This window comes from Manacus candei, unplaced genomic scaffold, assembly GCF_025592945.1.
Source record: "Manacus candei isolate 608988 ecotype Guabito, Panama unplaced genomic scaffold, ASM2559294v1 h1tg000076l, whole genome shotgun sequence".
NCBI lineage: Eukaryota > Metazoa > Chordata > Aves > Passeriformes > Pipridae > Manacus > Manacus candei.
Genome location: NW_026138124.1, coordinates 3828087 through 3840428, shown reverse-complemented (window position 1 = coordinate 3840428; position 12342 = coordinate 3828087). Strand labels below are relative to the sequence as shown.

Here is a 12342-nt window from a genome sequence, read left to right as displayed (position 1 = left end):
TTCAGTGAGGTGGGAGGAGTGGAGTGTGGGATGTTTTTACCCACTTTACAGGTGGTTTCCCTCCGTGGACACAGGAGTTGTAACAGACACGGAGCGACTGTGACTGTTAAAGAGGCTGAAATGTGATTTGCAGTGTGATAGTCTGGGCTCTGCTGTCCAGGGCAGGTTTATGAGGGATCCCTGCAGAAAAAGGCCACTGTTTCAGTCCCACAGGGTTATGAGCAGTGTGCTCTGCAGTGACCAGCTGTGCAAAGCTCCTGCAGTGACTGGAGGGTGACGCTGTCCTGGATCACATGCCTGGGGCTTTGGCAGGTGCTCAAGCAGGGGGACAGCAGAGCAGGCAGCAATATTATTAAAAGCTCTGACTGTCATAGTATGTGCTGCAGAGCACCTGCAGTCCACTTGGCTGGGGACGAGGGTGCAGTGTCACTCTGGGGAGTGGATCTGGTTTCCAGTTGAGATTATTCTGCCCAGCTGAGCTCACTTTTTGGGACTTCACCAGTGCAGGTCACCAATAAAATGTATTTAAGAAGGCAGATGATACAATGCATGATAATCTTTCCTGACCCAATTCACATCCCACATCCTGTACTTTTGGAAATGGTCCTTTCATTGCAGTGCAGAGGAACTGCAGAGCTTTTGTGAGCATTGTCCAGGTGCTTCACAGACTTAACCTCACCTGTGTGGTCCAGAGCTGCAACTGCAGCTCTGTACAGCTGAATAAACGATCCTTAGGTGAGCAGATTTAACAGGGGACTTCAGCTGTTCTGGGCTGGGGAGGACATGGCTTTACCCCATCTCTTTTTAACTCTTTTTCCAGCTGACAGAGACCTCTTCTCGATACGCCCGAAAAATCTCTGGCACCACAGCTCTGCAGGAGGCACTGAAGGAGAAGCAGCAGCACATTGAGCAGCTGCTGGCAGAGCGTGACCTGGAGCGGGCAGAGGTGGCCAAAGCCACCAGCCACATCTGTGAGGTGGAGAAGGAGATTGCCATCATGAAGGCCCAGCACGAGCAGGTAGGAGGTGATGTGGCTTTATCACTAGCTCTCAAATATCTGAGTATTTGATATCCCCTGAAAGTTTCAGGTCGTAACATTACCCCTGTACGTGAAACTTGGGCTCTGAATTTCTAATTTGGATGTGGTGAGTTAAGCTGAGACTCTTTCTCCATTCTCCCAGTGTCACATGTGCTCTCTCTGCCCCGAGCCAGGAGCAGGAAAAGGGCTGTCTGTGCCAGATAAAAGGCAGTAGATAGTTTGTGTCTGGAGGATCAATACATTTCAATGCTGAAATGCAAGTGGAGAGTAAATTTGTTCCCCTCAGCTACCCAGTCTGGCCGTGGCTGTGACTGCATTGCAGTGATTTTTGTGGTGCTGAGAACATCAGCTCAATTCATATGCCACAGCTTTCCTGCCAGAGAGAATGTTTTTATCACATTAATAAAGTCAGGAGATCTGGAAGGAAAACAGGCTGATCATATTAGGTTGTTTTGGGTTTTTTTAATGAGCGTTTGTACAAAGGGCACTTTGAATGCTTAAGGAGAGGATTTGCTTGTGCTGTTTGTCAGTGTAGATCTTCAGCGACTGTTGGTGTCCTAAATGACTTCCTTATGCTTATAAAGCCCAGTCAGCTACCTAGGAGCAGGGATGGCACTGTATATGTGTGGCAGGTCACACCTACCTGTCCAAAATGCAGGAGAAGTTTGGAAATCAACTGCAAGCTGATGGCTTTCTTGTGTGTGGTGTTTCCCAGTAATTATCAGTAACAAATGAATTAACAGCAATCTGAAATGTTTCTCATTTTGTGACCGGATAACCTCTGACTAGATTTTCAAAACTGTTCAGGCTTCAAGTTCTTGACTCAGAGCTGGATTCTCCAAAGGGCTCAAGTCAGAGGGGCACTGAAGTGTGGACCAAACTTACAGCTGCTGGAGACTGAGCAATTTTTGTCTTCCTGATACCCACATCCTGTGCTCTTTGGAAAATCTGCCCTCTTACCACAGTGTCCTTTGAAACAGATCATGAAAACTCTCTGTTCCCTTGTTCTGATCCTTTTTTTTAAACAACTCTGTGCTTCAAACATTGGTGACTTTTGTGCTTGGGCTCTTGTTTTGCTGCAGTATGTCACAGAGGCAGAGGGAAACCTCCAGCGAGCACGAGCCTTGGTGGATGGGATGCAGAAGGAGAAGATTGAGCTGTTGAACCAGCTGGAAGAGGAGAAGAGGTAGAGCAGGAGTGTGGTGAGGGAGGTGGAGTCGTGTATGGGCAGTGACAAAGGTTACAGGTGGTTCTGGCTGAGGATAGAGTATAAAATAAGTGTTGGATCATAAACAGGCCTGTGCAGGCTGGGCCATTGCAGACCCCTCTGTACAACCTTCCCCTTTGTTGGTGATGTGCTGATCTTAAGGACATTCCTGCTGAGGAAGGGAAGCCAAACTGGAGTACAGCCTTACTGTGGTGTGATTCACCCTCTCCCCACATCCCAGAGGCTCCATCCATGTGTATATGATGATGCATTTCCTCTCTGGATAAGAGTGAAGATCTGCTTGTCCTTGTATATATGGAGTCCAATTTCTCCATATATATAATTAAACTCTTCAGTGGGAATAGAAAGACATTTCTGTGCATTAGATAACTGAAAACAGTGTTGGTTTCAATTGACTGATGCCCCTCCTGAGGATGAATTGTTCTTTTGTGCATAAGTCTCCCTCTTCTTCTGGTAGGCAGCTCACTTTCCCAGCTCCAGGAGGCCCTTTAACCCAAGACAGCTGAGTTTTTCCCTAAATATCAACAGATGCCTCCTCTAATTAGAAGGAGGTTTAGACAAGGAAGCTTGTTTATGAAGTTAGATATGTACACTCACAGCTATTTTTATCTGTAACAGAATCAGAGTCCTTACATCTGGCTACCAGCTCAACATCCTCATTATTGCCTTTTTTTTTTTAATCAGTAAAGAGAACAAAGAGGGCTGAGTTTAGCAGAAAATTGAATTATTTTGTATTGTTACTGGGTTCTCTCTTCCAAAAGAGAAGAGTCCTCAGCATGCCTGTGTTTGTACTTGTGGTTCCATGTGCATTTATCCATGACTGGCCTGTACAGTCTGTGGGGAAGGCTTTTCTGCCAGGGCAACTCACAGTTTCCATGTTGTGGAAACATTAAGCACTGCCCACCCTCTGCCAAGGAGTCAGAGGTTCCAATTCCCTTGGAATACTTTGTATGGACCCTGTGCATTTGGCACAGGAATTGCCCAGTGCTCAGCTGGAGGATAACAAGGTTTAAATAAAGCAGTGACACTTGGCTGTGGTTTGCATGTTTTCAGGATCCCAGTGTCAGAGAACAGTAGCTGTGTGTGTCTGGGAGGATGTACCTTGCAAGAAGGCCAGTGTTTGCTGTGTGGAAAGCTTGTCCTGCTCCATGGATCTTGCAGCTCAGTTTCTACTGAGCTGTTTGTATCCAAAGGTGGTCTGTCTCCCTCTCCTCTCAGACTTTGGTTCTGCAGACCATGATGTTGTTGCTTTTGGTTTTTTTCCTAGAACACAAAAAGTCTTACCAGTAGCTTTTGGGCAGCTTTTCCATTTGTTTGTAATGATCTCTCCATTGATGCCGTGTCCCACCAATCCATAAAACTTGAGTAAGGGTCATAGTGAAGAGGCCCCATGTGTGTGGCTGCTTAGACAGAGGGTGCTGGTCTGGGTGTTCCTGATTGCTCTTTGTGTCTCTTCCTCTCCCCAGGAAAGTGGAGGACTTGCAGTTCCGTGTGGAGGAAGAATCCATTACAAAGGGGGACCTGGAGGTAATTCCTAATGATGTTACCAAATTATGGGGTCAAAACCTGAAACTGCATGTGGGGCCTCCCTCCAGTAACCTCTGCCACCTTTTGCTCCACTCTGAACAATACTTAATGGATGGCTTTGGACCTTCTGTGAACACCAGGGTGTAAACTGTGAGGATTGATCTTTGGTGTGTTGCCCAATGACTACTCACACTGGGAGCTGCCTGGAATTAATCTGTCACCCCGAGTTGCCAAGTCATGTTAAAATCTTTATCTGAATGTGTTGCAACATATGTTATTCCATCTAGAAATGAATTGACTGCTCAGTCTCTATCCCTGCAGTGTCCTCCTCTTAGCAGCTGGTGGGGCACACATGATCTCCTGGTTGGATGCTGTTAAATTCCAGATGAAATGCTATATATCCTGAGGAATCCTTGTGTGGAGTCCCCTGCCCACAGGTGTGGGGTTGGACACCAGGGCTGACACCCTGTCATTGGGAAGGGCTGTTGCAGTGAGCATTGTGCAAGCTGGAAGTGATGTTGGGAGCTTGCCCTTGAGTGGGAGGCTTTTCCAGGGGAGAAAAAAAAGAAAAGAAAATCTCTCTGTGAAAGCAAGACCCTGCTCTCCACTTGTAAATCAAGAGGATTTCCCTTCTCTTTAGCCAGAGTGCCAGGTTAGTAACAGCCAGAAATGTCAAGGGCCCTCTGCCTGTTATTTGCTGTCAGTCATAGCAATAGAAGCCCAGGAAAATTGGAAAACTAGGCAATGGATATGTTGCTGTGGTTGTGACCCTCTTGGCACAAACCTCTCCTCTTCACCCCGAAGCTGAAGGAGCTGTTTGACAGGGTGTAAATCAGCACTGCACTGATAGCAGACCTTTGCTAAAGCACAGCAAGTGCAGTTTCTGCCTGGTGTGTGGGTGCAAAATCAGGTTTCCATTGACCCTTGAGCTGACAGGTTCCCCCAGTGTTGTAGAGAAAGGTGGTTGATCCATCCATCATTCCCTTTGAGAGCAGTGAATTGTCCCTGTGGAAGCTCCAAGTGTTTAAACCTGGCTGTGTAAAACTGGCAACGGGACCAGGGTTAACCACCAGGTGTATTTGGATGTACTTTTTCTTTTTTTTAAAGCCATCATGCTTAGCAAGATGATAAGCTGCTGTGACATATCCTCAGACTGGGACCTGCAGTCATAGATCTGATTTTCCTGGGTGGGAAGGAATTATTTTACCATGGAAATGTGGCCAAGCTTCCAGCTGTTACAGTCCTGTCCTCACTTCCATATTTGTCTGTATGAAAGACCAAATAGCTTAGGAAAGCTTGATTTCCTGTGATCCAGGGAACTGGGATGTTCTCCATGAGTCCAACATCGGTGCCAGCACAGGCATTGGCAGAGGGCTTGGCTGGGGTCAGTTTTTACATCCTGTCCTGTCTGATTTGGATACTCATACTTGAATGAGTGACCCCCTGGAGCAAAATCTCACCTTCCTGCTTTGTTGTGGAGGCAGTTAGGATTTCCAGAAGTAAGTAATTAACTTCTGAGGGGAAAAAGAACCTCCAGGCCTCCTATTGGAAATCAAGGAGGGTAAGTGCTCCTTTGTGCTTCAGTGTTTTTCCTGGGAAAAGGCTGTTCCTGATATTCTTTGTGTGAAATCATAACAAAGTCAAGCAGTGGCTGCAAATACAGCCCTTGGCATCCCTCTCTGGAGCTGAATGAAGCAAAAGCAAAACCCAGTGAGAGTTGACTTCCCTCCTCTGGTCTTGTAGTCCTCTTACACCACCAGCTCTTCCAAACATTCAGAGGGGAATGTTTATCTTGACTTAACAGACAGTGATGGATATGATGGTAAGAACAGATTCTCTCTCTGTGGTCCCTGGATCCCGGGTTTCTGCTGAAGGCTTGGCTGAATCCCTGCTGTTTGTCCCAATAGTATGTGGGTTTTGAACAAATCCAGGGCTCTTGGGTGTTGAGCATGGCAGGCAGCATCCTTGGAAGCTCTTTGACCAAAGAAATCCTTCTGTTGGAGGCCTGGTGATACAGATCAAGGTTTTGGACCTCTGGTAGAGCAACTGTGGATTTAGCCCTGAAATGAAGTTATGAATTCAACCCATTTTTGATCCAGGTTGGCAATGCTGATGCTCTGGTGCTTTGGAAGATGAAAAACAAATGCAGGAAAAGCTTTCAAGAGCTTTGCAAGATAAAAAACAAACACAGGAAAAGCTTTCAGGAAAGGCTTTTTGTGGTGGAAAAACCACAGTTTATAGGAAATATTATCCTCATCAAGGAACTCTGTCATGCTCATCTCCTGGGTCCTGCAACATGTCTTGGATGCCTCTGGGAAGTCAGTTTGTAATTTGTGAACAGTAATTTAAGGTTAATAGCTACAAGTAGGTCTGAAATTCATATCTGAGCTTCCTCAAAGTGCAGGAAAACTTTGGATTTGAGGCTCTGACTCATCCTGGCTAGTGTTGGCAAACCAACTTGCATAAAATAACACAGGATTTGATGCAAATCTAAAAGTTAAGGGCTGTAAAACAGTTGATCTAACTTTCTTCCCTGTTGATTTTTTTTTTTTGGCTCTATTTTAATATGTTTTTCCAGACTTGGAAAACAGCAGGATTAATAGATACTGAGCAAGAATATCAGGTGTGCTTGACTGGGAACTTGAGTGTCAACCCCAGGACTCTGGAGTCTCTTTGGGAGGTCCAGAGATGAGTTTTGTACTAGGTCAGCTTCTTCAGGTAGCCAAACTCTGATGTGCTGCCACCAGTTAATTCATTGATGTCCATGGAATATTTATTCCTGTAAGTAAAATCAAGCCTGGAGCCCCTATCTTGAAATGTGGATCTTTGAGCTTTGCAGAGAGCAGAATTAATTTTATTTAAGTAAGTAAATATTTTTCTTTTTCTTATTAGGATGCATTCAGCCAACTTTTGCACTTAAATGATATTATTTGGGGGTTTGATATTTGGGTTCTTGAATGGACATCTTTTTTCCCCTCCTTCAGGGGTCAAATAGAGCACATAAAATAAGGAGTAGTCCTGAGTATATCTCGAAGTTGAGATCTTCACCATCTATGAATACATGTGTAATGATATTTTTCAAGCCTTAAAACGTGGATTTTTGCAAACCTCAGTTGCCATCATTTATACACAGCTAAGACCTGCTTTATAGTAGTGAAAGGCAGAAAATCCTTAAAACTTGTTCCAATAGAGAGAAGGGGAAGCAGTTATATGGAAAATGAAGGGCAGAAAATGGGTGTAAAAAGTGGTTCTGAGCAGGTTTGTTTGCTTTTTGGTAGATTGATTTTTTTTTTTTAATTTGGTAAATTAAATTTAATTTAAAGAAAAATGTTGGGTTTGTAAACTAAAAAAAAATAAATGTGAAGGCCAGAGTCTGCATGCATTTCCCCATGTCTCCTCTCCTCTTTTATTTATGGGGAAATTTTACATGATATTTTACAGTGGTGGTTGTGGAGTGCTGAAGTTTGTCACCAAGTGCAGCTTTGTGGTACTTCTGCTTTAAAAGTGAAGGGCACTGAAGCAAAGCCCAGAGTCAGTGCCCCTGGATTTGGGCAGGTTACATAAACTCCTTGTGCTTAGTTTAACCATTTGCCAAAAAAACAAACAAAACCCCAAAGCAGCGACAACAACAAAACAACAAAACCAAACAAATAAAAACAAAAAACCCCAAACCAAAACAAAATAGTTGTTTTCTTATGCCAAGGCTAATGGAGTCTTGGTGTGCAAAAATCACTTTTTGAGATTCCTGGCAGCCCTATACAAACCCAAAGCACTGATTTGTAGGACAGGTGGGAATCTCAGTCTCCCTGATTTGCTTCAGTGCAGTGTATTTGGGGTTTTACAACACTCCATGAACAGTATGACCTTCTTTTTCTCCCACTTAGTGCAGGGGTCACAGAGTCTCCAGAGCAAAAAGAGGATGGGAACTTCTGACTCTTTTCAATCTACCTTGTGATCCTTCTTGAGGAGAGACTCAGAGGATCATTGCAAGGTCTTTGCATTCCCTGTGTGGTGCAAAGGCCTTGTACTGGTGGGAGCTTTGCTTTTTAGGGAGTGTCTCCAGCGGCTGCAGGAAAACCCCGAAGCAGGTTACTTATGCAGAAGGATGTTTTCCCATCACATATTCAGTTTTCCTGTGAATAGCCACTACAAGTACCATGTAAAACCCCTTAGGGACCGTTTTCTATTTGGTTGGATTTTTCCTCCTTGTTTGGATCTTTATTCTCCTCCTGTTGTGAACTGCCTTTCCTTGTCTTGTACGCCGGAGATGATGTTGCAGCCTTCTCTTTCCCTCTCTTTCTCTCTCTGTCTCCCTCTCCCTTCCCCTCCTCCCACCTCCACTGTTCTCTTTTCCCTCTATGTGACCAGACTCAGACGCAGTTGGAGCATGCCCGAATACGGGAGCTCGAGCAGAGCCTGCTGTTTGAGAAGGCACAGGCTGAAAAACTCCTCAGAGAATTAGAGGACACCAGGGTAATGGACCCCCACTTGCCCTGCCTGCAGAACAGCGCTTGCCCCTGCGTTGATGCTCATGATGCCTTGCTTTTGGGTTTCTTTCTTTTGGTTTTTATATGGTTCATTGACTTTTGGCTTGAACTTTAAGCTTCCCTGATTTTTTTTTTTTTTTTTTTTTTTTTTTGTTTGGTTGGTTTTTATTTGCTCTCTCTCTCCTGGGAATAGTAGTATGATATGATTTCCAGCTTTGCTTCTCATGTGGGGACTTGTTTCTCAGACTGAGTTTGCTGCTCTGCCCCATGCCACCATCTGACACACGAGCTCTTCGCAATTCATTTTTCAATTAACATATCCCAATAATATCTGCACCCTGCACAATTCATCCTGCATCGAGGCTGCAGTAGGAAATGACGTTGCAATCAGCATTCCCTTTGCTCCCCCTGCCAGCTGTGGGAGCTGCCATCTGCAACGGGACATACTGGTTAGGGCAGGTGGGCCTGCTCTGATCCTTGGACAGGCTGCCCAGAAGAATCCTAAAAGCAGACAGATCTGGAAAGGGCTTTTTCACGCTGGTGTGGTTGTGGGAAGCAGCAAACTTGCTGCAGTGAGCTTATGCCTCACCAATGGGTTTGAAAGCTGTAGAGAAAGCAAACATGAGGGACTCCAAAAGGTCTGGCTGGTTTGAACCCCCCTGTGCCCTCCTAAAATAACCACCACCAGCCTCCTGGGCCGAAGGTTGGTGGGGAAACAGCAATTGAAACGGAGTAGAATTCATCACTTAGGTTTTGGCTCGGTTTCCTTGTTTCTTCTGCTTTTTTTTCTAATATTTCATCTAGTCAAATCTCTTCTCCATCCACAGCTGCAGCACCCTGAACTCCCTGTGACTCACAGGTAGTTCGGCCCTGCCAGGTTACAATCAGATCCTAAGATATTGATCCATAGCCCTTATGCTCAGTGTTCACCATGGCCAGATTTATTGTCTTGCATCCTCTAGCCTCCTACGTTATTTTGACTTTGCTAATAAACTCTAACAAGTACTCATGTGTAAAAATCCCTTTTCCTTTTTACACCAGGGTAAACAAATTCTGTTACAGCAGAGGGGTCTGTAGGCTGAGGATTGCTGAGCAATAAAGGAAACATGATATGCTTAATGCTGGTTTCGATGCTTGTGATACTCCTGCATGTGCAGTCACATCTCCTCTGTGCATCATCTGGCAGGGTGCCTGGTCTGGAAACATAATGCCCTTCCAGGACATTATTTTTCATAAACCACCGTTGCTCTGTAGCGAATTTCAATGGTTATTTTCAAGGTGTTTTTCTGTGGAAAACGAGAGGTTCCTATTAGAGAAAAACAAATTGCAGTTGGCACAGACATAACTGTGAGTTGTCAGTGCTGGTTACCCTGGTGCAAAACTGTGCTCAAGTTGGAGGGTGCCGGGTGTTCTTTTTTGCTGTTTATTTGAATTTTGACTGATGTACTTTGGATTTACCTCCACTGGAGCACACTTACTGAAGGGGGAGGACGCGGCGGAGAGAGGCGGGCGCTGACTTTGTGTTCTCTGTTGTGTTGCAGTTAACAACAGTGGCAGAGAAGTCCAGGATCCTGCAGCTGGAGGAGGAGCTGAGCCTCAGGCGCAGCGAGGTGGACGAGCTCCGCCAGTGCCTCAGGAGCTCTCACCAGGCAGAGAGCCCTGAGCATAACCTGGGCTTGCAGTCGGAGGCTCTTCGGCTGCGGGATCAGCTGCTCTCTGCCAACAAGGAGCATCAGAAGGAGAGCAGCCAGCTGAAGGAGAAGTATGAGAAGACGTTAAAGAAGTACCAGCAGGAGATGGAGAAGCTGAAGTCTGTCAACGAGAAGTACTCGCAGGAAATCGTTGACCTAAAGCATAAAGTTCAGCAAGCCACTAACGAGAACATGGGGCTCATGGACAACTGGAAGTCCAAGTTGGACACGTTGGCTTCTGACCACCAGAAGTCTCTGGAGGACCTGAAAGCCACACTGAACTCAGGCCCTGACACCCAGCACAAGGAGATCGTGGAGCTGAAGGCGGTGGTGGAGAGTATAAAGATGGAGCACCAGCTTGAGTTGGAGAACCTGAAAGCAAAGCACGACATTGAGACAGCTGTGCATGTAAAGGAGAAAGAGAGTCTCAAACTGAAGCTGCAGGAGGCTTTGGATGAAGTGGAAAAAAGCAACAGCAACTGGAAAATGCAACTGGAAACCAAAAGCAGTCAGCACCTTCTTGAGCTCCAGGATGTGAAGGACAAGTGTCGAGATGCTGAGCTGAGGGTGCATGAACTGGAGAAACTTCATGGTGAATACACAGACCAGACAGAAGCAATAGCTTTCTTGAAAGAGCAGATTTCTTTGGCCGAGAAGAAGATGTTGGACTATGAAACGTTACAGAAAACAGAAGCCCAGAGCAAACAGGAGATCCAAAGATTGCAGGAAAAAGTGCTTGTCTTAGAGAACAAGCTGCAGTCCATGGAGGCCCTGCACCCTTCTCAGCATGCAAATGTATGACTTTGGGGTGGTTTCGCTTGTTTATCATCACTGTTGGTAACCCTTCCTAGGAGTAGCCCTCAGCTGCTGCCTCGGGCAGTTTTCTGAGGCTCAAATACCTGGATGTTTTTTTCCTTCCACTGACAGTGCTCCTTCTGCACTTTATCTCCATGCTGAAGGTGTCTTCCCTCTCTTGAAATCCAATACAGCGAGACAATTAGGAAACATTCGAGTCAGGAGAAGCAAGTGGGGCCACACCTGGGCTTGGAGGCTGCTGTGGCAGCAGAGCAGGGTGGTTGTGGTTTGTCAGGGTGGGCTCTCATCCTGAGCAAGCAGCGTTCTGAGCTGGAAAAGCATCATTCCTACAGTACAGGTGTATTCCTCCAAGGAGCTGCAGCAGCCTTGGTGTCCTTTGGGGTGGGTGGAGGGAGAGGGTGGATGAACAGTTGCCCTGAGATAGGGCAACATTGCTTTCTCAGCACCTGGAGCAGGATTTAAGGGCCCCAGTGAGGGGGCTGAGCTGTGGGATGGAGTGGGGTGGAGGGTACCAGCAGCACAGCAGAGGCAGTGGGGAGGCTTCACAGCATGTATGGGAGACAAGGAAATGTTGATTTGAGGATTATAGTGGGAGGGCTGCTGGCAAGGGTCAGGATGGCACCAGACTGGGGAAACAAAATGCCTGATTGAATATGAGTCCTGAGCCTCCCAGGGAAGGCTGGAATAAGAGCAGTAATAATATGAAGAGGTCGTTTTTCTGTGGCCTTTGTCTCTTTGTCATCCTTTTTTTTTTTTTAATAGTCCCACAGGATGCCATCATCCTGCCTTTGTGCATGGCACAGGGACACGTGGCTGGTTCTGCACTGGAGTGAGGGGGGAGATTGCTACTTCTGGCTCGAGGCTGGGCCCCTATTTGTGTTTGGATTCTGCATGAGAAATGAGCAAAAAACCCCAGTTTACCCCTTGTCCCTGTGGGGATGCAGAAAATGCAAATAAGCTGTAAAATGTGCATGTTTTAAGAATGCTGTCTTGAAATTTCACTGGTGATGTAGTTGCTGTTCCAGACAGAGTTGCCAGTGAAGTGAATTCAATGCCTGTGTTTAATTTCCCAGCACCAACAGCCCCACTGAAACCAGCTGCACCTTCAGGTAGCAAAGTCAAGCCCATGAGTTCCTGTTGGCCAAGTCAGAGCTTGCAAAAGGGCACACTGAGGAGAGGAGAGGCAAAAGCCAAGGAGGAATCTACAGCACTGATGGTGTTTCAGGGGTTGCTCCAGCATGTTTCATCTAGTAAAGACAGTTGGGAACAATAAGTAGAGTCAGGGCCCTGGGAAAAGTGGGCTGTTATTACAACATGCTATAGCTGAAATTCAAACAGGAATGAATGGAAAAGAAGAAGCTGGAGGCTCCTTCCAGAGCCCTTTAGATAAATGAGAGGGCTCTGGGGGATATTGATACTGGATTAGAAGTGGGGAGTCTTGAAGTAATTATTTCAACTGTGTGTCGATTAAAATCAGGAGAATATGGGAAGAAATGCATGGGTGAAAGCCTTTAAGGACCATAGGAGGTCAAGTTCTATTTTAAAACGTTAATT

The 12342-nt window shown here is 45.9% G+C and overlaps 1 protein-coding gene across 2 annotated transcripts in view; it reads left to right on the top strand.

Annotated features, from left to right (window-relative positions):
- The window catches only part of CLIP2 (CAP-Gly domain containing linker protein 2), a 74998-nt gene that overhangs the window by 51431 nt on the left and 11225 nt on the right, over positions 1 to 12342 (top strand). Inside the window, exons 6-10 of one of the 2 annotated variants that reach the window (XM_051809285.1) lie at positions 821 to 1018; positions 2122 to 2225; positions 3734 to 3794; positions 8163 to 8267; positions 9823 to 10767. In XM_051809285.1, coding sequence (XP_051665245.1) covers positions 821 to 1018; positions 2122 to 2225; positions 3734 to 3794; positions 8163 to 8267; positions 9823 to 10767 — 1413 coding nt within the window. The remainder of the gene's footprint in view (positions 1 to 820; positions 1019 to 2121; positions 2226 to 3733; positions 3795 to 8162; positions 8268 to 9822; positions 10768 to 12342) is intronic. The other variant, XM_051809286.1, reaches the window with a different exon arrangement.